This window comes from Amblyomma mixtum, chromosome 2, assembly GCF_055824585.1.
Source record: "Amblyomma mixtum isolate Tamu chromosome 2, ASM5582458v1, whole genome shotgun sequence".
Classification (NCBI taxonomy): domain Eukaryota; kingdom Metazoa; phylum Arthropoda; class Arachnida; order Ixodida; family Ixodidae; genus Amblyomma; species Amblyomma mixtum.
This window is the reverse complement of record NC_143013.1, coordinates 201,404,505-201,430,461: the sequence shown is the minus strand read 5'-3', so window position 1 is coordinate 201,430,461 and position 25,957 is coordinate 201,404,505. Positions and strand designations below refer to the sequence as shown.

The 25,957-nt window shown below is 48.6% G+C and overlaps 1 protein-coding gene across 1 annotated transcript; it reads left to right on the top strand.

The window, feature by feature from the left end:
* Positions 1–23,110: 23,110 nt before the first annotated feature.
* Positions 23,111–25,737, top strand: LOC149362228 (uncharacterized). The gene is made up of 2 exons (XM_089568244.1): positions 23,111–24,465; positions 25,241–25,737. Exons 1-2 carry the CDS (start codon positions 23,111–23,113, stop codon positions 25,404–25,406), a joined length of 1,521 nt encoding a protein of 506 aa, XP_089424370.1. The 3' UTR covers positions 25,407–25,737.
* The last annotated feature ends 220 nt before the right edge of the window (positions 25,738–25,957 follow it).

Here is a 25,957-nt window from a genome sequence, read left to right as displayed (position 1 = left end):
GTGTCAAACGCATGTAACACACGGAATAAAATGAATGCAAAGCAAATTCGCTGTCTTGAGATCACTCGGCCAGAAGAACACTTAGCTGAGGCCACAAATGAGGACATTAATTTTTCCCCGATCTACGAGCGAACTTAAAACAGCTGTTCGCGAAGAGACAAAATGTAGGTCACGAGGAGGCGAAGCCAGCCTTGCTTAGAACACACGGCTTAGTGCGTCTACGTTCGCGTTTTCCTCGCTTCTAACGGACGGTAAACGACACCCGCTACAGCGGAAACTAGTGACTCTGCCTCTTTCGCTGTGCTGCGCTTTTCTCTCTCTCTCTCTACAACCGCGGTAGCTAATGTCTCTGCCTCTTTCGCGGTATACGCGCTTTTCTTTCTCTCCGTACTTGTCTTTCCAGTTTCTACGGGAGCTACAGTACGAGAGCGATTCGCTTTCATAGACTGGCAACTTGTCCCTTTCTTTGCGCTTCGCGCGCCAGTCGCGACGTCCCATAGCGAGTGCGCAACGCTTCCGATGGGACCGTTCTTTCTTTCTCTCTGTTCGTGGGGGCAAGTCAGACCTTGCACGAGTCTTGACTTTCTCGCGCATCCGTTTGCCTTTCCGCTCGGTGTGTAGTTCGCCTCTACACGGCCTTTTGATTTTACGCCTACTAAGTGGCGTCATTTCGAACCGCGGCTTTCTATCGCGATAACTGTGCTTGGCTGAGCGCTTAGACGGTTTCTTCTTGGCAATTTTCTTGCCCCTGTCACTGCGGCCTCGTACAATCTTTCGCTCTTTGAGCCGTACAAGCGCTTTCCTTCCGCGCGCGTGCCGCTTGCTATGGGAGCGCGGTTTATCCTGTGAATGCAGCGGAAAGCGAGAGCCCGCATGAGAGCACGTGCCTTTGCGCGTCTCGCTCTCTCTGTGCTGGCGGCAAGATTCACACTTGTCCCGCTCCTTAATTTTTCGCCTCCCGGGCAGCGCTCTCTTGAATCTCGGTTTGGTGCCTTGGTGCACTTTTCCGCGCGAATGTTTGCACGATTTCTTTTTGCAGTTTATTCTACTGCCCAGACCTATGTGCCCCGACACACTCATGCGCTTCGCTTTGCGCGATAGTAATGCCTCGCACATTTCTTTAGCTCTGGTTGTGACGCTAGTTTCAGGGCTGACAACGTGACTGACTTTACTGAAGTCATTTTGCCGGCGACGCTAGCGCTTCCTATGGTGGAAACCCGTTTTCGCGCGTTTGCCCTTTCTCTCTTTTCGGCGGCGCCTGTCTTTCTTATGCCTGCCTTTCATCTTTCGGCGGCACCACTCTTTCTTTTGCCTGCCTTCCATCGTCTTTCGGTGACAGCTCTCTCTCTTGAGCTTGCCTTTCCTCTCCTTTCGACGGCAGCACTGTTTCTCTTGTTTCGCTATCACCTTGTGGCGATAGCTCACATTCCTGAACTGGCGGTGCCTTTCCTTCCGGTTGCAGCTTTTTATCGTGAGCTTTCCTTTCACTTTCGCCTGTGAAAGCACATTTTGCTTCCGTCGCCTAAGTTTCTGCTCTCTGACAACGTCGCTATGATTCGCAGCCGATTCACGTGCGCTACCTAGATCAGACCTGTCTTTGGCGCCTTTACTAAGTTCCTCAAAGCTGCGCTCTTCCTGCGCAGCGTCTCTGAGTGCGCATTCGTCCTCATTTTTCTCGGAAGGAACGACGTCTACAGCTCCCATGTCGTCTGGGAGGTTCTGTACTCCACTGTCGTCCAGCGCCTTAGCTTCTTCAGGCACTGACGAACCAGTGTTTTCTCCTGACATGAGTGTTGGCCTACAGCTCTCGTCGTGTTCCTGACGGGTTTTAGGCGATTGCGGATGAGGGTCGGCTCTGCACTCAGTCGCGATGTTCTCGCCACTGCAGCTGCTTTCTGGAAAGTCGCAAAGCTCAGAGCAGTGCGAAAGCACGGGACTCGTTTCGCATCGCTCGCTGCAAACGCTAGCGCACAACTCCGCGTCCGCAAACTCTATATGCGTCCGCATCCGTTGATCGGAAGTCTCAGGTTTCTGCATTTCTGTTGAATGCGATGCACAACACAGTGTGCCGTCCTCGTTTACTGCGCTTGCGTCGGCGCAGGCGTTTTCATTAATGTCCAGACGGACGTCCTCTCTGCCCTGTTCGGCAACTTCTCCTGCTTTTGACACGCTAGGAGGTCCGCTTTCCGGTAGCTCCGCGACAATCTCAATGGGCGAGACCTCCGTAACTGCATCGTCCGATGCTGTGACTACCTTATCCGATGGTATAGAGGTTTTCTCGGTTGGCGAATGCGGGGAAATTCCCACTGTTACAGCAGCAGTTACATCTGCCACGTACGGACTACGTTCCTCTGTGCCGCACTGGCAGGGCTGCTCTACAGCGACGCATTCTACCTCTGTGTCACGATCATCCGACCCTTCAGCATTTTCGAGCCACTCTAAAATGTCGGCTTTAAACTGGTACGGAAAATCGTTAAAGGATGGGGTGCTATTCTCTCGCAGGTACCTTTGGCGAAGGTCCAGCGGTGACACGTTATATCTCGCCAGTAAGAAGCTTTTCAGCTCATCGTAATCCGCCAAGCCGTCGTCCAACAGGCGCTTGACAACGTCATACGCTTCGCTGGAAAGCAGGGCTACCAACTTCTGTGCCCAACCATTCCGCTCAACGCGCTTTCTCTCGCAGACGCGCTCGAACTCCGCAAGATATTTCGCCATATCTTCGGCGATCACGAAGGGCTGCGGCCTGTCTCTCAGCTGCTGACCGTTGGTCTCATGTAGAGCAGACAATGTTTTATATCTCTCGAAATCGATCTCATGCGCTTCAAGCTCGAGGTCCATCAATTTCTTAGCGCGAGCACGCCGGTTTATCTGAAGCTGCCTCTGTTTTTCTACCTCTTCGCGCTCAAGCTGCTTCTGTTTTTCTGCCTTTTCGGCCTCGCGCTCACGGCGTTCTTTGATCTCATCCCAGGCCTCATTGGCTTCCTCAGCCGTTACTTCCTTTGCCCGCATGATCTCAAGAATCGCATGCTTTCGTTTAGCGGGGCCCAAATCAATGCCCAACTCTTCACAAATTTCGATGAGTTCCTTCACTTTGAAGTTCTCCATCGCGCACAATAGCCTCTTGTAGTTCGCCCTTTTCTTAGAATTCCCTTGCCGTTCACTACTATAGCGCTACTAGTATGACACGCGCAAGTAATTCTTTCCAACAACGCCTCGTTTACTCCCTCTGCACCAGCTTTCGTTTCAAAGCGCTCCGACTTGGCTCGAAACAGCAAAGCTCTCCTACAGTGCTACACACACAGCCCTACTCTAGACTACAATCACCTGTGCTAGAGCAGTCTGGCGAATTGAGGGGAAAACATCAGGCACTCACCGCGCCGAGGTAGCTGACGCCGGTCGATCCCGCAGCTGCCATCCACTGTTGGGACTGGGGCATCCCACCGCTGCCACCACTGTTGGGACTGGGAGTCCGAGCCAGGAAACAGTCGAGGCGACGGTGAGTCAAATGAACTTTATGTACAGTATGTACAAGGGCTTTTACATGATACAAGGGCCAAGAGCACCACGGGCGAGCACAAAGAAGAAGGGCGGCCCCGGCGGCGAGCGTAGCTCCGGCGTGATGGCTCTTCTGCTGCCCGTCTGCTGCTCGGGTTGTTGTTGTTGTTGTTGTGACTGAGAGAAGGATGAAAAGGAAATTGCACGGGCCTGCTACTGGCTCTATCCAAGCCACCACCGCTGCCACGTGCAGATAGAGGGGAGGTAAGAGATCAGAGGAAAGAGAATAAGGCAAGAAAAGACGCGCGTCGCAGCAACAACTGCGTCCGCCGGAGCGGACGCTGCTGAAAAAAATCAGATAAGCGGCCGAAGCCGCGCTCGCCGAAGGTTCAGCGCGGCTCCGTTTTTATAGCCGCTGGTAACGGTTACGGCAGCCAGCCGTTCAAATCCTCCAATCACTGGCCACCGTTCAAATTAGACCAATGGTCGAGAGCCGGCGAGCGTCGAAGGAGTTCGCACCGACGGAGAGGAGGAAGGGTCCGTGTCGGCGCCGCGGCGGCGGGATGAGTCACGCTGCATGTCGCGACTTGTCCGAGAAAGTCTGGGCCTGCTTTGAGCGCCGGCGGGCGCGCAGCGCTGGTTTAGACAGGCCCGCCAGCGAAATGTGGGCTCCGGCACTACAACGCTCCGTCGCCAGACGTCTCGTTGCAGTCGAGTGAGTGAGACGCATGGCTCCGAAGTGGCCCAGTGATTCCGCGCCAAGCGGCTCGGGGAAGCGGCAGCGGGTTGTCTACAGCCTCGCCCCAGAATACGTATTAAATGGCTTAAAAAAGCATTGCTGGTTAGAGTGGCATGTCTGCTGTCAGCTGCGATGGGTGCGATTTTGTGCCGGCGCCTTCTACACATCTTTGATGATACACATCTTTGATGCGGACGTTTAAATGGCACGATGCTTGAGCTACGTACGCTGCTAAGGGACAGAAGTGTATCGGCACTAGGGAAACGGTGCCACGACAGGAGCTGGTGCAGCAGGTAAGATCAGTTAGGAGTGCAAACCAATCATTGCAGCCATTCCAAGTTGTTTCTGGACAGAACCACAGTGTTCAGAGCACACGCCAGCGCCCTGGCAAAATTTGCACTAGGCTCACCGACTCGCAACTCTCTCTGCCGCGCACGTGGTGCTCCGCTTTGAAGCGTTTCGCTCTGGATCAAGCATCGAAAGCCACGCTCTGGTTTCTTTGCGTTCCTCCACTGCGCCGAGTGCTAAGCTCTTTGTCAGATAAATCTACGCCATTAACTATAGTTTGTTTCATTCGCAGCTGACTGCTTGTGCAGTGCGGGCGTCACCCACATCCTCACGGATGCGGTCAGTGCTTCTCAGGTTCCAGCTTATGGCCAGAGTCTCGGCATTAAGGTAAGGGTCAGCGTTTTTTACATATGCAAATTTTAGATAAGTTAAAAAAACAAATGCGACAGAGCGCTTGCTTTAAGATCATTTAAACAAGGAAAACTTAAAAAAATGATAGACTTAACGTAATGAAACCGAATAGACCTGCGAAAGCAGGTGTTCAATCTTCAATTGGAGGGGCACTTAAAGGCCGCCTTAGGGGTGTGATATGATATCTTTAGTGGGTTAATGCCCATGTACGCTGAATTGGTAATTCCTGCTTAAGATTTATAGATGGCGGCGAGTCCTTATATACTATTACCAGCGCAGTGGCGAAGCGGTTAAGCGATGCACCACTGCACTGGCAGGTGGCTATTTCTATCCCAGCCACCCGTCGGGATTTTGCGACTCATGTTGCTCTTCCCGAGCAACCTCTCGCGCAGATGGCACGTCGCTCGTGCGAACTTACCCGAGCTTACTCGAGTTACTACCCGAGCTTAGCCGACTAACTCGTGTAAGCTCGGGTAGTAACTCGGGTTGCGAGGCAACTGCACAAGATCGTACGCGCTGTTTTTGCGAATATGCTTGTGGTTAAGTGTTTGGTTTAGCTCGTGCCGGCTCCCTGGCCGGCACGATGCCCTCATAAGCTGTGAAACCCATCGCCTGTGCGAGGGTGGTGCCTTTTGGGTGTGTAGGCGACAGGCGCCAGCTGCGCTGCGCCATCTGTTGGAGCGCAGCTTAAGCGGTTGCTAGGCAACGGCGACTCAAGGTCGTTTGGTAGCCTCACCGCCACGAGCATACGCGACGAGCCGAGATGGGCTCCGGTAGTGTTGCTTTCGCAACAAAAGTTTAAATAAACGGTCTAAGTAAATTATAATAAGGGTAATCACTACTCGCCATCATTTTTAGTCTATGTACAACGCAGGACAAAAAGCTCTCCCAAGTAATATAAATTCACCATGTCCTGTGCCAGCTGCGGCCACAGTATCACCGCTAACTTTGTAATCTCATCCGACCACATGACTATCATATTCCCTGCTACCCTTGCTTTCTCCTGGAAATCACTCCATCACCCCAAGGGATACTTTTGCTTTTTAAGCATGAAATGCTTTTAGCTCCCGTTGTCGGCAGTGTGGTGACGTCACGCCGAGACCGAGAGCCATCATCCGGGCACTGAATTCCAGTCATCCGGGCAATGAAATCCACTCATCCGGGCACTGAATTCCAGTCATCCGGGAACTGAAATCCACTCATCCGGGCACTGAATTCCAGTCATCCGGGCTCTGAAACGAGAACATCCGGGCACCGTACGAAACTTAACGAGATTTAACGAGACCCTCTAAGCCCTCCTACGCGACCGGCATGCAAGCGCCGGTTGGTCTCCAAATGAGACAAAAAATAACTGCTGCCAGTGCCTTCTCAATGTTTATCAAGATATCAGTGGAGCTGTGGGTTTGATAATGCACGGAATTATTAGTAGTAGTAAAAGACTTTTATTCGACCAAAATTTATAGGCCGAGCATTTCGACCGCCTGGGCGACCAGAAGCCGCTGTTCTTCTTCCCCTTCAGCGCCAAGCCAGTCGAGCCAGGTGGTGATGGATAGAGAGGGTGGGGGGAAGGAACCCGACTGCTGAGCAGCCGGGCAATAGAAGAGGCAATGGGCCAGGTCCGCATAGATACAGGGGCAGTTGGGACAGGAAGGGTCCGATCGATAGCGATAGAGGAAGAGGCGGGACGGGGTGATAACTGCATTCATCTGAATGTGCCGAAGAAGGCGAGACTCCGGCACCGTGAGTGATGGATGAGGGGGAGGGTAAAGGCGTTTGTCGAGGCGGAGCTCAAGGTAGACCTCTTTTATGGTGCGGCGAAGGGTGAGTCTCCCACCGTCCTCCGAGGGCTTGGGCCAGGGGATCAACGGTGCCCGGAAAAGTGTGTCGCGGGCGAGCTGATGGGCCAGCTCATTGCCGTCAATCCCTGAATGCCCAGGGACCCAGCGGAGGAAAACGATGGAAGGCTGCAGTGCGGAGACCGCTCGTTCGACCTCCTGTTGGAGAGAAGGGGTCAGGGTGCGTTTCTGTATGTGGTGTATAGCGGCTTGTGAGTCTGAATAGACTGTGTACTCTTGGAGAGAGGGAAGGAGGGCAAATGACTGGAGGGCATGCGCAATGGCGAGAACCTCGAGGGACAATGCGTCTGGAGGGTGTAGATACGGCCCGCTGGTGTGGGTTTCAGGAGCAGGGAGGTGTGGATGGTACAGGGCGTAGCCACAGGAACCTCGAGGAGCCACGAAAGAGGCATCCGTGTAAGCTACACCCTGGGTATCAAAGAGAGGGGAATGGTGCTGCGCGGCCGCATGACGACGTCCGGCGTGCAGGACGGGGGACATGTTGGTCGGGAGGGGAAGGATACGAAGATTGGGGGCGGGGGTGGGAATAGGAGAGGTAAACGGGGAGATTGGAATGGGCGAGATACCCGCTTGAGTCAATAACCACTGACCCTGACGGGTAAGGGAAGACGGAATTATAATTTCCGATTTCTAATAACGCATGCAAAAAGCACATAAATGCCACGTTACACTTCGTTGTCATACGTGATCCGGGGGAGAAGCGCTGCGTTCAAAGGGCAAGGCATCGCGCCGAACGGGTGGTGGCGTTCCTCCCTTCCTTTACGGTGCGGTTCGGGTGTCCACCGAGATGGCAGAGAATTACTGCGCCATTTCCTTTCCTCAAAAAACCTTGCGTTCAAATGGCAAGGCATTGCGCTGAACGGGTGGTGGCGTTCCTCCCTTCCTGTACGGTGCGGTTCGGGTGTCCACCGAGATGACATTAGGCCCGTAAACATTTCATGCTTACTCTACTCTCGTTTACGGGAGAGGCAGAGATTTTTTATTTGACCCCTCAAGAAAATGAAAAAAAAAATTAATTTAATACAAACAGGGATCCCGGACCAGCAACGCTCTGCCGAGCTTATAGCCAATACAAGAGTAGTAAAAACGAGCTCACCGCTCAAAAAAGAAAAATACAAGGGCAGACCGGTTGTTTTCATTTCATCGCTTGCTATTTGCTCTACGTATCCTCTACTACTTTTTCTTTGTCACGATCCTGCAGCCAGTCGTTCTTTGCACTCACAAACTTTCTCGGGGAACATTTCAAGATAAAACGATAGCACCGTGTCTGTACCTATAAAGTTGAGACCTGTTGGGCTAATGATGGGCTAATCCTGTTCGGCTAGACAAATCCGGCGTGCTTAAAGGAAAGAAAAAGGACGCCGGGCAGCTAAACGGTGCCACTTTTTACAATATCGCACTGGATTGGATGTGTGCCGCCGCGGTGGCTCAGTGGCTATGGTGCTCGGCTGCTGCCCCGAAAGACGCGGGTTCGATCCCGGCCGCGGCGGCTAGAATTTCTTTGGAGGAGAAATTCTAGAGGCCCGTGTACTGTGCGATGTCAGTGCACGTTAAAGAACCCCAGGTGGTCGAAATTTCCGGAGCCCTCCACTACGGCGTCTCTCATAGCCTTAGTCGCTTTGGGACGTTAAACCCCATAAACCAAACCAAACCTTCACTACGGCGCCCCTCATAGCCTGAGCCGCTTTGGGATGTTAAACCCTGACAAACCATGGAATGGATGGTGATGATAAAACTTTACTGACCAGGAGAATTCGAGGCCTGTACTCCTGCTCGGTCTTCGCTCAACCCCACTCAAGGTCTAAAAGTTCATGTGTTGTTGGTCCATGACGTATGTGGCCCGACAGACGGCGATCTTCTGCCTCGCCAGGTCCGCTGAATACAGTGAGGTCTCCCAGTCCTCCCAGTCCTCCCAGTTTCAGAGAGGCACTGGCCCGGCGCGGGCAGGGGACGCCAGGCATGACAGGAGGATGTGGGTAAGGGTGGCTTTGGGGTGGAAGCATTAGTTGCATATGGGGGGACCGGCATAAATTTAGAGAGATTGGCTGGTGTAGGCTCCGTTTGCGTCGGTGGTGGAGGTGAAAAACTTTTTTAATACGCAGCGTTTGGGGATCAGAAGACCCCTCGGCATGGTCGGTATCCTTATTCCGGGACACCGCACGACGAGGCCCCGTCTGGCGCCCGCTTCACTGGATACCTTCGGGACTCCAGTGTGGAGCAGTTGAGGACGGCAGTCTCGCATGCCTCTCGGGTGGGGGTGAAGGAAGGGGGAAGAGAGAAAGAGAGAGACTTGAATGAATAAATGAAGTGATAATTATGAATACTTGAGCACAACATGCGAAAGATATCGCAGATCTCTCCCCTGTGCGGGCAGCGCCCGCCTATGTTCGGATCAGAGTATTTGGCGATTGCAGGACAAAGAAGCGTTCCTGTCTGCAGGCGCCGCAGAGTTCGCTACTCCGTCTTACTCAGCCTTTTGGCAGGTGCCAGGTAGATGTGGTGGATGTCGCACTAATTAATTAAGATTTGTCGCAACCGCACAAGCGGTTTATGAGCTTCTCAGCCAGGAGAGCTAGGATGAGGAGCCCGGCGTGTGAGCGCTCAGGGTGTGGCATCAGCGGCCTCATTGCCTCGTAGACCCTGGTGGCCAGGAGCCCAGATTTTGTGTGACGGGTAGGTTGGTGGGTAGATGAGGCGCTCAGGGCGGGATTTGGCGGTCGGAAAACGAGGGCATAAGCTCCTTCAAGAAATCCCCCACGAGGTCCGCCTGTGTCCATTTTCTAGACCCTGGGGCTAAGGAGTAGGCGGTTCCCGAGTGTGCAGGCACCCGGATGAGCTCAACGCGTCGGGGGAGGTGGGCATGTGCAGCAGGCATTGTGTAGGCGCACGAACACTGCCCCTGGTAAAGCTTAGAATGGAGGTTTTTAAGTCACTAATAATATAACAGGCGTCTGTGTATGCCAGAGCAATGGCTGTAGCGGTCTCTTCAGCTTCTTACGAGGTAGTACCTGAAGGAAGCTCGAAGAATAGGGGTTTACGAGCGGTTGTGGACAACCGCAGTGGCCCCGTGCTCATCGCAGGCGGCGTACACCCAAACAGGATAGGGCTTATCCCTGTACCATTTGTGCAGCGTTGCCGCGCGCCTTCATGCGACCTTGATCACGGTGGGGTCATGTGCTCGGTAATGGTTTGTATAGATTGAAGTGCAAATATGGGTGGGGAGTGTTCTTAGTAATGTATTGTTTGGAGATATAGTGATGCCTAGCTGACTGAGTATGTGTTGTCCGGCAGTTATAGCGGCTAGTCTAATATACCGGGCTGGTAAGTGGGCCTTTCGAAGTTCATGTAGGGTGTTATGGACTCCGAGTTCCAGCAGTTTGTCGTTTTCTGTGTTTTTCGGTAATTTAAGTGCTGCCTTTGTTGCTTGCCACATTATTAAACAGTGTATTTGCTGGCGCTCAGTCAGCGCTCAGTCTGTCAGCGCTCAGTCTGTCAGCGCTCAGTCGAGCGCTGACAGAACAGTCCAGGAGAATGGTAAATCGGTAGAGGAGGTGTTTGTTAACTGCACCAAAATTTTGTTTCCCAGTAGTTGCCGTTAAAATTCTGCTGGCGCAAACCTTAAGATGCGCATGGTGTATAGCCTTCTGCGCTATTTCATTCAACTGCCTCATAACTCTCTGCCGGCACATTCGTCGTCCATCTTCGATGTGCTTTTGCTACAGGAAACGGTCCAAAAGCCCGCCTTTGGTTATTAGTGGTGTTGTCGATATGGTGTAGCGCCAGATCAGAAAATTCACCGGATATGGCACACTAGTTTCATAAAAAAGCGCGCTTCCTTCGAGCACTGGGTTAAAAACAAGAAAAAGAGAGAGAGAGAGACATTCATGAATATAGGGGAGGTCTGCCTGGTTGTTGACCTATAGCACGCTACTCCAGAGAAAAACGAGGCATCTCTATCTTTACAATATATTCCGAAAGCAGGAAGTAGCAGCCAGTTTCCTATAAATCCAAAAACTAGTGTGGACGATATGCAAAAGGATGAGGATAAACATTCATTTCGCCAGCCTCTGGAGCCGGTGAAAACGGATGGTGGGCCCGTAATTGAACATTAAAAAAAAGGAAGTTCTGCTACTAGTATGTCCTTTCGAGCTTGTGAGCAGAAAACACACTTTATAAACTTTTTTCTACGTTGCGAAATAAAAGCTATGCAAAAGATGTCTGCCCCATCATCATCATCATCATGCTGATGGCGCCCACGGCAGCTGGCGTACAAAAAGTGAATTAGTGTGGTTGCCTTCATTTAACAGACTGCTTCTGTGGTCATACCACTATGCGATTTAGACGATGCATTCTTGAGGAATTTTGACATTTTTATGTGCGAAATGAAAGAGCGACTCTGCTGGTGAACTTCGCGTATCGTATTCCCTTTCAGGCGCCAAAATGTCTCTCGTATGGATGAGTGTTGTCTCAGTGTTGTACAGCCTTGCGCCTAGACCCGCTTGAGCACTTCAGAGTCAAGAAAAAAACTGCATGAGGAACTACAGTACGGTATTCAGTGAACCGACAGAGTAGATTGAGACCCTAGGTTGGGACTCTCCCGCACCACTAATGTGTCGCGGGTAGTTTGTTCTCAATACCCACTTCTTTTCACTGACAGGAGTTGCTTTCGCTCGGAGATGTTCCTGGATACACCGACATCCGGCGCTTTTATTCGATGGCCGAGCTGGAATTTGTCGCTACTGACGGCGCCTGCGCCGACGATGTCCTCCTTGTGAATATGAGCAGCGGAACGACTGGTACCCCTAAGGCCATCGACCTGTCCACGCGATCTGTACTCACGCAGGCCGCAGCCGAAAAGTGAGCCCTTGAGCGAACGAGTTTGCATGGCAGCCAGTGTCGCAGCTTTCCGCTCGTCCGTTGCGTACTCAGAAGTAGCCATTTCTCCACGAGCCCAAATGCAGGGGGAAAAATTATAAGTAACCCAACTGTAAGCAGAGAACCAAGACAACATGGGTTGGCGGCAATCCTCAGTCCTGTGGGCACATTTCAACAAGAGGGTTTGTCTTCGCCAGGACAATGCGTTCATCATTGGCAAGGGCTAAATACGGCCTTTGCTCCAAGGACGAACAACCGGTTATGGGGACAAGGGAGCGATGTGGAGAGGTGATGAGACCGGAAAAGTGAGCTTGAAAATTCAGTTGTCCATGCGTGGACAGCAGTACTGAATATGGCATTTTCATGCAACAAAACAAAGTAAACAAGGCTTTAGGGGAAGCGTCAATCCGCTGTGAAGCATTGCGGCAGGAGGTCTTCGTCTGGATGATGCGTTGATCATTGGCAGGGACTAAATAGGGTATTCGCTCTGATGAGGAGGCACTGATGAAGAGGCGGATTCAAATTCAATTTATTTACGTCAAAACAACATACGGGGCTCAAACAAAGATTGAAGCATGTTCATTCGATTGCTTTGAAGTACCCCCTTTCCTGGCACACAGCGATGACAGAATTATATTTTAACAATGTGTACATTTAGATTTTAAAGAACAAAGCAAAAAGAGCAACTTCTGCAGAAAGAACCAAGTAAAATAAGTTAAATGTCATTTTTGCAGTTATACATGTCTAGCAAAATATGCAAGTAAAAGAAGTACAGCTAAAACATTATTCGTTTTTTTTTATAGAAGAGCACATGCACAATGCCATGAGGTTAAGTATATCGGGCAAAAGCAAATATTAGTGTTTTCACAGTGCTCATAAATTTAATGGCCTGATGCTCGCTTCCCAAGGAAAGCCTTAAGCCCGGAGATGTTACTTCGGTTGATACCAATTCGATTGCAGTGAAGATTGTTTAAATGAGAGTAACGTAGTATTTGTTGGCCTAGCTTTACCCTTGGAAAGGGAAGTTTTAAAAGGTTGTGAAAAACGCGAATCACGAAGGCTTGTTAATTTGTTTAATTCTGCTATTGCATGAAGTTCTTGCTGGTTATTGCGGAGTTGTTCGTATTTTTAAAGTATATAGATATAAAATATCCACTCTTGGTATTTTAAGCCGAGTAAAATATTCGACAGTATGTGCTTGTGAGTCAGCCCGTTGTGAATATTTTAATATAACAATATATGTTATATTAAAATGAACATCGTTGTCCCAACACATTTTCTTGGGTAGATATATTCCGAATGTTTTAATTGTGTCGACGACTTATGTTTCCTCTGATGCTAATGTGATATTTAAAGCGTACGGTATCTGGGATTTCATGGGAGCAAAAATGCCAGTTTTTTGTGTTAGTATTAATTTCTAAAGAGGTCGAGGCACTCCACTTGTTTATTTATTTATTTATTTCAGGTTCCTTCATGGCCCTTGGAGGGCATTAGAGAAGGCAGTGAGCGGTTACAAATACGTACAGAATATATACACAACGGGTTATTTAAAACAATAGCTAACGCGCGTATTTAGCAGCATCATTACACAAGTTTCGAAGTGAAGAGAATACTAGTAAACAATATTGCAAAAAAGTATGAAGCGCGAAAAAACTTTAGGTTTGAGAAACGAAAGTATACACTGATAACACAAGCTGTAATACAAAGCAAAGACAACACAGTTAGCAACAGTAAGCGGCAAAAATAACGAAAATGCATGTTTAAAATTGGCGAAATCGCTGTATACAGGATAGCAACGTGAAAATAAATAAAATGAACATTTTATCTAATCTACTACAAAATGATCCCGCAACCGTTTCTTAAATTCTTCAATGTTGTTAGTAGTAAGTAAGGCTGCAGGTAGGTGGTTCCACTCCGATGACGTCCTGGGAATGAAAGATGCCAAGCAAGCAGTAGTGCGGAAAAGTGGGATGCCGACCTTGTGCGGATGATCAACGCGTGATGCAATATATGTAGGTGGAATGAACAGTGCTCTTTTTAGGTATTCGTTCGTGTGAAAAATTTTAAAGAAAAGGCTCAGTCGTGACACTTTTCTGCGCGTCTCAAGGGGTGGTAATGATAATGCATTTTTCATGTGTGTCACGCCATGTGAACGATTATAGTCCGAAAAAATAAAACGGGCTGCTCGATTTTGTACAGCTTCAAGAGCTGTTATGAATGATTTAGTTTGCGGGTCCCAAATTGAAGAAGCATATTCTACCTTAGCACGCACCAAAGATTTATAGAGTGTTAGTTTGACAGAAGAAGAAGCAAGAGAAAAATTTCTTTTTTATGTATCCCAGCATGCGATTAGCGTTGGCGACAATGTGGCTGACATGATCATTCCAAGTGAGGTTTGGGGTTAGATACACACCAAGATATTTAAACGATGTAACTGGTGCTAAAGATGTATTGTTAATAAAATAGACTGGAGTATTAGCCATTTTACGACGTGAGAAGCGCGTCACTTTGCATTTAGTTTCATTAAGGGTCATTCGCCATTTAGAGCACCAGATAGATACTGCGTCAAGGTCAGTTTGTAGCAATTCAACGTCGTTAGAATTCTTAATCACATGATAAACAGCACAGTCATCAGCAAAAAGTTTCATAGAACAGAAAAGGTTGGAAGGTAGATCGTTAATATAAACAGGCAAAAGTAAGGGACCGAGCACCGATCCCTGCGGCACACCAGATGTTACTGCAATTAACGAAGAGTTGTGATTGTTAGCGTGCATGAATTGTGATCGGTTCGTTAGAAAGGATTTAATTCACACTAGTACGTTAGGGTCATTATTCAGTTTGCTGAGTTTATAAAGAAGCAAGCTATGGGATACTTTGTTGAATGCTTTACAAAAATCTAGAAAGATACAGTCGGCTTCACAACCGCGGTCAAGAAAACATTGAATGTCATTAGTTAAAGTGAGAAGCTGTGTTTCGCAAGAAAAAAAAAATTACGAAAGCCATGTTGCATAGGGGTGAAATATGAGTTGTTCTTGTTCTCAAGAAACTTTACCAAGTGAGAATATATGACATGCTCCATGATTTTGCAGCAAATGCTGGTTAACGATATTGGGCGGTAGTTAGCTGATGAGTGCTTGTCACCAGATTTGTGGAGTGGAACCACCTTAGCTATCTTCCAGTCTTCTGGTAACCTGGCGAGCTCAATCGACTGTTCGAATATTTTAGATAATATGATAACGGTGTAAACTTTGTGTTCTTCAATATTTTCGTGTTAATATTGTGAGGGCCACAAGATGAACTCAGTTTTAGGTTGTCAATGATATTAATGATACCAAAAGAATCAAACCTTATCAGATCCATTGGAAACTCAATGTGATATTCATAATCAGGGAACGTTGCATTAGAAGTGCGTGAAAAGGCTTTACCAAAAGTTTCATTTAGAATATTGGCACAATTAGTAGCTGGAACAGGATTTGATTGGGAGTCGTGAAGTGAAATATCTGATTGGTCTTGCTTATTTATGATGCTCCAGAATTTTTTGGGATTGCTAGTCAACATTGAAGGCAATGTCACATTAAAAAAGTTCTCTTTCGTTTCCTTCAATGTTATTTTGTAGCTTTTGCTAATTTCTTTTAGCTTCGACCAAAGCTCCAGTTTACCGGAGGACTTCGCTTTCCTAAAGATTCGTCTCTTCCTATTATTGATACGTTTTAATTGCCGGTTATACCACGGAGAATGAAGGTTTGTTGTGATGTTTATCTGTGGGATGTGTAAATCTATAAGTTCATGCAGTTTATCCCCAAACAAACACCAATTAATGTCGACTGAATGTTGATCGAAGTTTGTTAGAAAACTGTCGAGAAAATGCTGAAGGGCCTCATTTATAGCTGAGAAATTAGCCTTGCCGTAATTTAATATAACTTTCTTTTTACTTCGCATTTTGAACGATGGTAAGTTCAATTCGACTGCAAGTAGAGAATGGTCACTTATTCCTGGCAAGTAATTAATGTTGGAAACTAAATGTGCCGCATTTGTTAGCAATGTGTAGACCTTGAAGGACGTTGTTGATCTTAGGCTTTAAGAAATTATAACGGGCTGTTGTGAAATAATAAGGTAATGGAATTTGAGTACGGCATATGCTGTGCAATAGGGGTAAGTGTATTAATGTCGTTTACGTAAAGACTGAACAGAAAATGGCCAAGAATGCTTCACAGGGCTCCGGTAGTGTTAATTTGTCTGCGTTATGACAAGCTGTCATCTATTGAAACGCCTTGCATTCGGTGCTTAAGGTATGATGTTATGAGTGATAAAGCTGTTCCTCTCGCTCCATAATATTTTGACTTCCTTCAGCAGCGTTTGCGGATTAGGATGATCAACGGCTTTAGTCAGCTATGTAAATACCAAATGCTATTTAGTTCGCCTGAAATGCTTTTAGTATTATTGCCGTCTGTCTTAGTAGTGCTAGAACAATTGATTTTCATTTCCGAAAGCCAGATTGTGACGGTGTTAACAAGTAGTGGTTTACAACAAATTTGGTAATGCGAGCGTGAATTTTTTCTAATTACTTTGGAAATATCGGTAGCAGCTAAATCGGACGACAGTTAGAAAAATTGTTGCGATCTTTGCCTTTTAAATTTGTTATTGCTTTATAAATTTGAGTCTTAGCTTGGAAAACACCCGTGGAGTGAGCTAGATTGAGGATACGCTTAAGATGTGGTGAAGCAACTCCAGTGTGGACTTGATAGGTCTTAGCTGAAGATTATCAATCTCACATGCAGAATTTTTACGAAGAGGAATTAATGTTTCAAATACCCCATTTTCACATGTAGGATAAAAAAAGATATTCTTGAGATTTCTAGTCATAGTTCGCACTGCTTCCACACAATGAGCACTGGTTAACTGATTCACAAGGTAGTTGCTGAATTCTTCCGCTAGTTGTTGTCCACGAACAGCTTCATGGTTTAAAATTAGTTCAAGTGCACTGACTTGAACACTTCTCTGTTAAGGAGCTAGTTTAACTTCTTCCACATGATTTCAGATTTCATGTCATGACCTGTTTCGAAAAGTGGTAGAGACACTGGTGTATTTTTCTCCGCATGGTAGAGTTTGTTTTATTTCTAAATTTATTAAATGGTTTGCAATCATCTGGGTCATGTATTTTTAGAAATTTTTTAGTTTGTCTTTCTTTTTTATCAATTTTAAACACTCCTTGATAATCCATGCCTTCCGAGGTTTTTGTCCATTTTTTACGGACAACAGGAGGGAATAACTGTGAGTTTATTTCTAGTACGATATTCAACAAGGTATTATAGGCATCATCAGCTGATGAGGAACTTTAAACTTTGCTCCAGTTTCCTTCCACCAGTTTAAAACAGAAAGTTAATTGTTGCCTGACTAATTTTTTTAATTGTTCTGACTGGGAGGGCTATGGTACGGGCACGCTTAGATGTTCTGTTAAGCAATACGAAGAAGTGGTCGCTGATATTGGATGAAAATGCTGCTGCTGTAACTTCGTGTTCAGGTAAATTTGTTATACATAGATCCATTAGTAAGGTATAGTTGATTGTTATCCTTGTGGAAGTGTGAACCACGTAAATAAAGCCCGCGTGGACAGCACTGTTCGAAAGAAATTTTCCGTGGTGGACGAGTTAAGCCAGTCTATGCTTAAATCATCGCCCCCCCCCCCCTCCCCCAGCGTTAATGTGTAGATATTCTTGTTAGTGAATTCCAGCAGTGTTTCAAGATAATTGATAACATTGTTCTGCTGTAGACTACGTTTCTGTTAGAAAATGACATCAAAAGTAAAGCTAAATTTAGCAAACAAATGTAGTAAGCATATCTTGTAGTTTACGCCTTGTCCTTATGTTGAAGTGAAAGCACTTTAAGCCTTCGATGTTTCAAGATTTGAATCGTTAGTCTCAGCAGGTTGTAACGCAATTCTGATTATTCGGAGCCATTCGGAGCACAGATGTTCCTTTCGCGAACCCACACATTTTTCCAGTCATGTTCATTTTCTGTTTTTAGCCAACCTGAGGAGCTTCTTCATGGCAGGGCAGAGGTGTTCCTTCATATATACGGTCTCATAGTCATGAGAACCGGGGTCATTGTTTGCCAACTTCGTATTTTTTTCTTTTGCTAGTGCACGTTCGCGCTTTGCGCGGGACATAAATTAGACGACTAGATTTCTCTTTTGCTGTTGTTACGGTTGAAGACACGGTGACATCTTTCAATATCGTTCTCAGTGATTGTTTCCTTAATGACAGCAACGATTTTGGAAGGGATTGCGGATTTGTTTAAATCTATTTCCCACACTACTGCTTGAATTACTAGGTTTGCATTCCTTGAGTGCTGTTCGAATAGTACTACTGGTGTTTAATTAGCGCATTGTTTTTTAAATTGCACATTTTGCCTCATCATTACCTTGTAAGTGCACAGTTTCGCATTTTTATAACTTTTGCGGGTTGTTTAAACGTAAAACTTTTTGTTTATTGCGGAGCTCTCCGATATTACTTAGTGCGTCCCTTCCGAATGACGTGTGCGCAGTTTTTATTTCCTGCTAAAGATCTTCCTTTAACTAAACAAACTCTTGTCTTATCTCTTCTTTTATCATTGCTGGTTCCTTCGCCATCAGAGGTGGGCTTCCCACCACGAACAAAGCCGTACACAACTGTTAACAACATGGCAATGGCGACAACTAAAACAGCAATACATGTTGTGAAAGTCCCCGCAGGGAGGCGTCTGCCGCATGCAGACGTTGGTGAGTGGCGACACCACGGGGTTAACCCGAGCATCCGCAGGGACATCCCCGCAGGGGGATGATGGTGAACAATGCGTCACCACGGACCCGAGCATCCGCGCTTAGCCATGCGTGGCATCGCCGTGTCCGGGGAAAAGGGGATCCTGGTGGTTGAGCCGATGCCGAGCGTTTGGACCTTTAAGGCCCCTCGGCGGAGGCAACACACCACTTTCGCCCCAGCTTCCTGTAGACGGCACCTCCGGCCTGACCCGACCGGGGGAAATCGGCAGTCGCCTTTTCCTATCCTCCCCTCTATCTTTCACTTTCCTATTTCCTATCTTACAACTCTCCTGTATTCTCCTCTCTTCTTCGTTTTTTCCTCTTTTTCCTGGCGGCGAGGGTTAACCGTGTGTGACCAACTACTCTGAGTTGAGTCATATTAGGTTATAGTTAAGGTGTACAGCTGGCGTGGGCAGGACTTTCTTTCAAGTTCCTGTCGCGTCCCCTTGTTGGACTCCATGGTGGGTGGCTGGCACCATGACCGAAAAACATCAATTTTTTATGGCTCCCCCCCTTTCCAAACCTGATCGCTCTCTTAAAAGAGTGCGGAACGAAGCAGAGTACTTTTTCTCCAAAAAGAAACCAACATTCGCCAAATTCCATGTCGTCCACAGTGAAGTGCAAGATAAACAGGCCAGAATTCTATCCCCCTTCATCGTATCGAAATGCTTAACAGAGGCTTTGGGCCCCGGCTACAAAGTATCAAAAATGGCCAGCGGCGATCTATTGCTGGAACTCCGAGATAATGTTCAAACTTCCAAACTCGCAAACATAGTGTGTATGGGGGAGACACCTGTCTCCATCACAGCACACCGATCCCTCAACACTGTCCGTGGCGTCATCTCGGAAATGAATTTCTACATCTCACAGAGAAAGAAATGCTGGAAGGCCTTTCCGATCAAAACGTCATTGATGTGTACCGAATCAAAATCCGCAAGGACAACAAAGATTTAGATACCAAACACCTGGTCCTGACTTTCAACACATGCACATTGCCAGAAACCATCGACGTTGGATACCTCAAAGTAAATGTTACACACTATATCCCTAACCCCCGAAGATGCTTTAACTGTCAGAGGTTTGGCCACGGCTCACAGAGTTGCCGCGGCCCCAAAACTTGCGCGAAATGTGCATCAAAAGACCACCATTCTGAGGAATGTGACGCAGCTCTACGCTGCGCTAATTGTGAAGGAGAACATGCTGCGTACTCCAGGGCATGTCCGTCCTGGAAGAAGGAGAAAGAAATAATCACCATAAAAACAAAGGAAAATATATCATTTCGAGAAGCAAGAAAGCGATTCGCACTCACGAACACTTCCTCTTTCACAGCGAAACCAATCTTCGCTGATGTGGTGCGCAGGGGCGTAGCACCACGCAGCACTCCGGCACCTGCCGCGGCCACTTCCACCGCGCCTATGGCAGGGCCATCCACGCCCCAGGCAGAGACAGCGAAGACTGCTCTGCCAACCCCAAAGCAGGGAATGCCGGCCCATGGGCCAGCATCCCGCAGGACTTCCCGCCGTCGGGGGAGGCCTGAAACCCACACGCCCGCGGTTTCACCGCGGTCTTCCAGCACCTCCGATGAGGTGATGGATCTAACCCCCAGCCCGCCTGCTTTACAGCGGCGGAACAGCTCTCTTGAGCGAAAGAAGGATAGGGCCCTCATAACAGGCCCAGAAAATAAGTAAACACTTTATTGTCCCTACCCCAAACATAAACATGGCTTTTCTATTTCAGTGGAACTGTAGAGGATTGTTGAGAAATTACGATGACATAAAAAACATTTTAGGGTCAATGTCACCCGTAGCCTTATGTCTCCAGGAAACCAATCTAGGTCCACAACATATGAACATCCTGAAGCATTATAAAACTTTTAGACGAGATCGTGAGCAGGCAAATGGACTCTCGGGAGGCGTCGCGATTGTCGTACAAAGCGGCGTCCCTGCTCAAGAGATCAGACTCAAAACAAAACTGGAGGCAGTTGCGGTCAGCATTGTCAGCTACAAAACTATAACTATCTGTTCTGTATATCTCCCTCCACATATAACATTAACAGTCCGTGACCTACAGGAACTCATCAATGAACTGCCAGAACCATATCTAGTAGTCGGGGATTTTAACGCTCACTCCCCTTTTTGGGGAAGTGAGCACTGTGACTCTAGGGGTCAAATAATCGAAAATTTCATCCTCACAAATAGTGTATGCCTTTTAAATACAGAAAAATCCACATACTTCTCCCCTGCCTCAGGGAAAATGACCTGTTTAGATTTGTCTTTTAGTTCACCTTCTGTTTTTAACGATTTTAACTGGGACGTCATTGACAACCCATATGGCAGCGATCACCTCTCTGTACTAATCACTTTAACATCCACACCGGAAATAATCCCCACAAGGCCACGGCGCTGGAAGCTTCACCTCGCCGACTGGTCACTTTTTAGAGCAAAGCAAATTTAGAAAATATACTTTTAGATAATCTCACCGTCGACCAGATAAACGAAAAGTTCACTAATTGTATCATAACTGCTGCACACACAGCTATTCCTCAGTCGTCAGGAGTGGTGCGACAAAACCATAAAGTATGGTGGACAAAAGACTGTAAGGAAGCCAAAAAACAACAAAACAGAGCTTGGGGTAAATTACGAAGGTATCCGACACATGAAAATCTCTTAAATTTTAAAAAAGCAAGAGCTAAAGCTCGGTACGTCCGTCGTAGTGCCGAGAAGAAATCATGGTAGGCTTACGTCTCTTCTATTAATAGTCACATCACATCTAAAAAAATGTGGGAACATGTGCGAATATTAAATGGCAACTTTTCACCATTCACAGTTCCTTTATTGACAACACCTGGCACACAAACAAGCATAGGGGAACATGCAGATTTATTAGGGGAACATTTCGCTGCAGTTTCAAGTTCATCACAATATGCACAGTCTTATTTAAGATACAAAAACACAGCTGAAAAACAGAGGCTCCCAACAAGTGGAGGCGCAAATGAACAATACAATAGTCTAATTACCCTCCAAGAAATCAATAAAGTACTATCTGCCGGCAAAAAAACTGCTCCAGGACCCGATGAAATACATTATGAAATGCTTGCACATCTTTCCGAGCCAGCCGTAGACGCACTTTTAAGATTCTTTAACACAATTTTCATATCTGGGAAAATACCGGAAGCCTGGAAGAAAGCTATTATTGTTCCGCTTCTTAAGCCTAGTAAACCCCCAACTTGTCCTGGCAATTATAGACCCATAGCCTTAACCAGCTGCCTCGCCAAATCCTTCGAAAGTGTCCTAAATATAAGACTAACGTTTGTTCTTCAATCCTGTGAACTTCTTGATATCCATCAGTGTGGATTTAAAAAGGGATGCTGCACTACAGACCACCTAGTCCGCCTTGAAAATACTGTCAGAGAAGCTTTTATACACAAGCAACACCTTCCTAGCGTCTTTTTTGATTTAGAAAAAGCATATGATACAACCTGGATTCTTCAGTACTTAGCTGAGCTTGGCATCCGTGGCAGAATACTGAACTCAATTAAAGACTTTTTGACTAACCGATCATTTACTGTCCGTCTAGGCTCAACCCTTTCGAGGGATTTTATTCAGGAAAATGGAGTGCCTCAAGGGTGTATTTTAAGCACAACCCTTTTTATTGTAAAAATGAATTCTCTTAACAAAATAATACCAAGGTCCATAACATATTCAGTCTATGTTGACGATCTTCAGATAGCGTGCACATCTTCCAATATATCTACATGTGAAAGACAAGTACAACTTACAATCAACAAACTGGCAACATGGGCAGACAAGAATGGTTTCCACTTCTCACCACAGAAAACAGTAGCCTTACTTTTTTCACTCAAACGAGGCTTGCACACAGATCCCACATTACACCGAAACCAAACCAAACTGCCTTTAAAAAAGGAACACAAATTTCTAGGCATCACCTTCGATAAAAAGCTTACTTTCCTGCCTCACATAAACGCACTAAAGAAGAAAGCGTCGCTATCACTGAACATACTTAAAGTCCTTTCACGCAAACACTGGGGTTCTGATCGGGTATGCCTTCTACAGATTTATCGCTCTGTAGTACGTTCCGTTTTAGATTATGGCTGCATAGTGTATGGATCAGCAAGGCCGTCGTACTTGAAGTGACTGGACCCTGTGCACAATATGGGTTTGCGTCTTTCAACTGGTGCTTACAGGACATCACCCATAAAAATCCTTTACGTAGAAACCAATGAACCACCACTTGCAGACAGACGAACAATGCTCACATGCTCATACATTTTAAAGATCCGTTCCCAGCCTAAACACATCTGGTACCCACTCGTTACAAAGTGTCCATCTCGAACACTATTTGCCAACAAACCTCTAGCAATCAGACCACTTCTTCTCCGCTTGGAAGAGAAATGCCAAGAACTAGACATAATGAACATATTGTCATGTGTGTTATTTTCCATTTCACGTCATCTTCAACGAGCGGGGAGCCGATCGCCGGTAAAGAGGAAGAGGCTCGGTGGGAAATCGCTCGTGAGCCCGGCCGCGACCGCTTGGACTGTACCTGGCGCCTGCTTTCCTGTGGTCTCCAGTGTCCCCGCGACCCGCGTCGTTTGAACGACCGGTGACATTCTGGTGGAGGCGCTGTCTTATGCGACGCCATCCCCTACCTCCCGCTTCGCAGAGTCCCATTCCCAGCCCGGGCCGCCGCCCCTCCGCTGAGGAGGCCGAGATACGTGCCAGCAGGCGAATTCAAGGACTCGGCCCCGAATTCGGCCTCTTGCCGCACCTTACAACAAGGTCCGTTCCGGCAGTGCACATGGCTCGGTCTACCGTGAGCCAAGGCCAGCAGACGGATTCTTCGCCCGTGCCTGCCGTGGTTTACGTCCCTGTCGCTCCTCGTTCAGCTCTCCCGTTCCGTGGTGAAGCCTCCGAAGACATCGACGATTGGCTTCAGCACTATGAACGCGTGGCCCGGTACAACGGCTGGTCTGCGGAACATTGCCTGCAAAACTTGTATTTTTGCCTTGAGGGCACTGCCCGTCACTGGTTTGAGAACCACGAGCACACCCTTACGTCGTGGGATACTTGCAAGGCACAACTGCGACTCACTTTTGCTAACCAGCATCGCCGCCAACGCGCAGAGGACCTCCTGCAAACCAGGTTCCAGGGACCCGATGAAACCGTCACAAGTTTCGTCGAAGACGTGTTGCGCCTTAGTGCCCGAGCCGATCCCCGCGCCACGGAGGATAAGAAGGTGCGCATTCTTATGCGAGGAGTGAAGTCAGACATTTTCGGCGGTCTCATCCGGGACCCTCCCACAACCGTGGCCGGCTTTATATCCGAGGCGACTAACATCGAGCGCGCCCTGGCAGCTAGAGCAGATCATTATCGTCGGCTTGCTGGAGTTTCTACCGCTTCCAGTCTTTGCGCTGACCACCCGGGTGGCTTACCCGTCGACGCCATGAACCTACGCGAGGTCATCCGCGCAGTTGTTAGGGAGGAACTCCAGAAGTGTCTGCCACCCACCGCTTCTTCCTCTTCGTCCCCCTTCACGGAGGTCGTCCGAGAAGAAGTGCAACGTGCACTTTCTCCTCGCTGCACCGTCACCCCTCCTCCGGCACAGCCCGCCGTGACGTACGCCTCCGTCGTCCGTCGCTCGTCGCCGCCACCGCTCGACCACCCGTCCCCCCCTCTGCAGCCATTGTCACCTCCTGCGCCTATGTCATCCACTCGTCTCCCACAGCGTGGACCAAGCAAGGCCGACGCGTGGAGGACCCCCAATGACCGTCCGCTATGCTTCCACTGCGGGGAAGCCGGTCACGTCTATCGCCGCTGCCCTTATCGGGAGCTCGGTCTTCGCGGATTCCGACGAGATGCGCCCCGCCCCCGGTACGGCGAACAGCCTCGGGAAATTGAGGAATTTCTGCGCCATTCCCCGCCACCTGAGCGGCCTTCTCGTCGTGCGTTTCGCTCGCCGCCGCCGCGCCGCTTCGATTCCCCTCTGCGCGACCGTCGCGGAAGCCTTTCTCCTCGTCGGGAAAACTAAGCCCGGCGACGCCTGGAGGTGGCGTTGCCGACCGAGAATCTGTAAAAGAGCCTCCACGTACGACGTCCCGCTCCCCCTCACCGACCGACGACCTTTCCGCCGATCCTATAGCCGCCTCTGATCGCCCAGTGTACAATAATCTTGACGTCCTTATCGACGGCCACGCCACGACCGCCCTCGTCGACACCGGCGCCGACTACTCCGTTGTGAGTGGGGAGCTGACCCGCCGCCTTCGCAAGGTACTAACGCAGTGGGATGGCCCACAAATCCGAACCGCCGGAGGCCACCTCGTCACCCCGGTAGGCCGCTGCACTTCTCGCGTTGAGATTAACGGTCTCACGTGCCCCGTTACCTTCGTCGTCTTGCAGCGCTGCTCGAGAGATATTATTCTCGGTATGGATTTTCTGACCGAGTTCGGCGCTGTTATCGACCTCGCTGACTGCCGCCTCACCCTTCAAAGACCTTGCCTTGACCCGCCGAGCTCCGAGCCGACGTTCTCCGAGGCGCGCATCTTAGCGGACCACGTGACTTTGCCGCCTGACTCGAGCGTGTTTCTGCTGGTCGAGTCCGCACCGGTTGCCTCTGGCGAAGTTCTTCTTGAGGGTAGTGTGCAGCTGCTTCTTGACAGGGGTGTTGGTGTTGCTAGAGGTGTCACGCGTCTTCACTCTGGTTGCACCCAAGTCCTCGTCACGAACTTTCGCAGCGCTCCGCAGCACCTCACCAAGGGCACAGTAATCGGCCTTATCGAGCGCCTCAGCGCCCCTGTCGACGCTGCGACCCTGTCTGCGGCTCCTTCCTGTCCGCCCTCTCCCCAACACTCGGTGCCGCCTTTAGGTGTCAGCATTGCACCGCAGCTCTCTGCTCAGGAGAGAGACGAGCTCGTCGCTCTGCTGGGTGAGTTCCACGACTGCTTTTCTACGTCACCTGGGGTTCGCCAGACGCCAATAGCCAAGCACAGAATAATTACCGACGACGCTGTCCATCCTGTTCGTCAGTCACCTTACCGAGTTTCGTTGAAAGAACGTGAAACCATACAACATCAAGTGCGCGAAATGTTGGCTGATGACATTATCCAACCATCTCACAGCCCGTGGGCTGCTCCGGTGGTGCTAGTGAAGAAAAAAGACGGCACCCTTCGCTTCTGTGTTGACTACCGGCGCCTCAACAGAGTCACGAAGAAGGACGTATATCCACTTCCACGCATCGATGACGCTCTTGATCGCCTGCGCCATGCCCGCTACTTTTCGTCCATCGACCTGAAAAGCGGGTATTGGCAAATAGAAGTGGATGAGCGCGACAGAGAGAAAACTGCCTTCGTCACTCCAGATGGACTTTATGAGTTCAAGGTGATGCCCTTCGGACTCTGTACAGCTCCAGCGACCTTCCAGCGCGTTATGGACACCGTGCTCACCGGCCTCAAATGGCAAACATGCCTTGTCTACCTTGATG

What these genes read in the sequence shown, in the direction of transcription:
- LOC149362228 (XM_089568244.1), top strand. Translation starts at nt 23,111, where the DNA reads ATGCGACGCCATCCCCTACCTCCCGCTTCGCAGAGTCCCATTCCCAGC. An exon ending in CGCCGCTTCGATTCCCCTCT is followed by an intron (nt 24,466 to 25,240) that starts GCGCGACCGTCG and finishes CCAAGGGCACAG; the next exon opens with TAATCGGCCTTATCGAGCGC.